We start from the raw sequence: 1,503 nt of genomic DNA on the forward strand, positions 1-1,503 counted from the left end.
TTTTCTGTTCATCCTGAAGGTCCCGCGGGCGTTCGCAGTCCGCTGCCAGGTGGTCACCCGCGCAGCGGACGCATTTGAGTGGGTGGTGGCAGTTTGTCGAGGCGTCCCCGAACGCCTGGCATCGGTGGCATTGCGCGAACACCGATGCCGGCTTCCACGCCTCGGTGACCACACCTCGCATGCAGAGGAGCTCTGTGACAGCATATAGCCGAGCGAGCTCCTCTTTCGCCATGGGGTCCAGCTGCACGTGGAATATGCATCTGGGGCGGCCGCGGCGCGCCGGGTTGTGCTCCCCTTACCCCCCGCCTTGTTCCCGGTCGGCGGCATCATTGCCGCTTCCCGCGAGGGCAGTTACTAGTTTTGATAATGGCCTTTTCATTTCATGACTTCCCTTGCACTGTATTGTCACCACTCGTACTAAATTATCTGTGCCAGGATGTAGATATTTTATTTTTCCTAAAAGCCATTTTGTAGGAGGCAAATCTTCATCTTTAACAATTACAATATCTCCAATAGCAGGTGATGGCACTGCGACTTGCCATTTGTTGTTGCAAAGTATTAAGATATTCTGTTTGCCACTTGCGCCAGAAATCTTGAGTCATCTTTTAAATAAGTTGCCATCTGGTTAAAATATTAATCTTTCTTTGCTCATAATTTATATCTGGTACACTGATTAGAGGCTCACCAATTAAGAAATGACCTGGAATAAGTGGGCTTTCTGTGTTATTGTCTATTTGACAAAGAGGCCGAGAGTTGAGACACGCCTCAATCTGAGTTAGCAAAGTCGACAATTCTTCATATGTAAGCTTAACATCTTTATTAACTCTGTTTAGATGCCTCTTAACCGTCTGGACTCCCGATTCCCATAATCCTCCGCATGTTGGCATTCTAGGTGGAATGAAGTGCCAAGTTGTTCCTTCATTACTTAATAGTTTCATTACCTCTCCAAGTGTTTTGATTTTGGTTCCTCTTAGTAACTCCTTCAATTTCTTGTCAGCACCCACAAAATTGGTGCCATTGTCACTCCATATATGTAAACAATGTCCTCTGCGCGCCACAAATCTTCGGAATGCAGCTATGAATGCTTGTGAAGTAAGGTCTGTGACTGCTTCGAGATGAATAGCACGAGTTGCCATGCACACGAATAAGCAAATATAGCCCTTAACTGCATGATATCCACGGCCTTTAGATGTTTTTATAAGTACAGGCCCAGCGTAATCCACACCACTATTTATAAATGGTCGGTGTTGATTGACTCTTACTGCAGGCAACTGACCCATAAATTGTGTTTTTATTTTTGCCTTATTCACAATACATGTTTTACAATTATGGACAGCATATAGCCGAGCGAGCTCCTCTTTCGCCATGGGGTCCAGCTGCACGTGGAATATGCATCTGGGGCGGCCGCGGCGCGCCGGGTTGTGCTCCCCTTACCCCCCCGCCTTGTTCCCGGTCGGCGGCATCATTGCCGCTTCCCGCGAGGGCAGTTACTAGTTTTGATAA

General features: G+C 47.6%; 1 protein-coding gene across 1 annotated transcript; it reads right to left on the minus strand.

Moving 5' to 3' along the window:
* Window positions 1-295: 295 nt before the first annotated feature.
* Window positions 296-1,280, minus strand: LOC131843811 (uncharacterized). The gene is made up of 2 exons (XM_059192565.1): window positions 686-1,280; window positions 296-489 (listed from the first exon to the last, which is right to left on the minus strand). The coding sequence occupies exons 1-2, from the start codon at window positions 1,278-1,280 to the stop codon at window positions 296-298; spliced, it is 789 nt and encodes a 262-aa protein (XP_059048548.1).
* Window positions 1,281-1,503: the final 223 nt, after the last annotated feature.

The sequence above is a fragment of the Achroia grisella genome, unplaced genomic scaffold (assembly GCF_030625045.1).
Source record: "Achroia grisella isolate CSIRO2021 unplaced genomic scaffold, CSIRO_AGI_Agris_v1 utg3447, whole genome shotgun sequence".
Taxonomy (NCBI): Eukaryota; Metazoa; Arthropoda; class Insecta; order Lepidoptera; family Pyralidae; genus Achroia; species Achroia grisella.

What these genes read in the sequence shown, in the direction of transcription:
- LOC131843811 (XM_059192565.1), bottom strand. Translation starts at nt 1,280, where the DNA reads ATGGGTCAGTTGCCTGCAGTAAGAGTCAATCAACACCGACCATTTATA. An exon ending in TCCAGGTCATTTCTTAATTG is followed by an intron (nt 490 to 685) that starts GTGAGCCTCTAA and finishes TAATTGTTAAAG; the next exon opens with ATGAAGATTTGCCTCCTACA.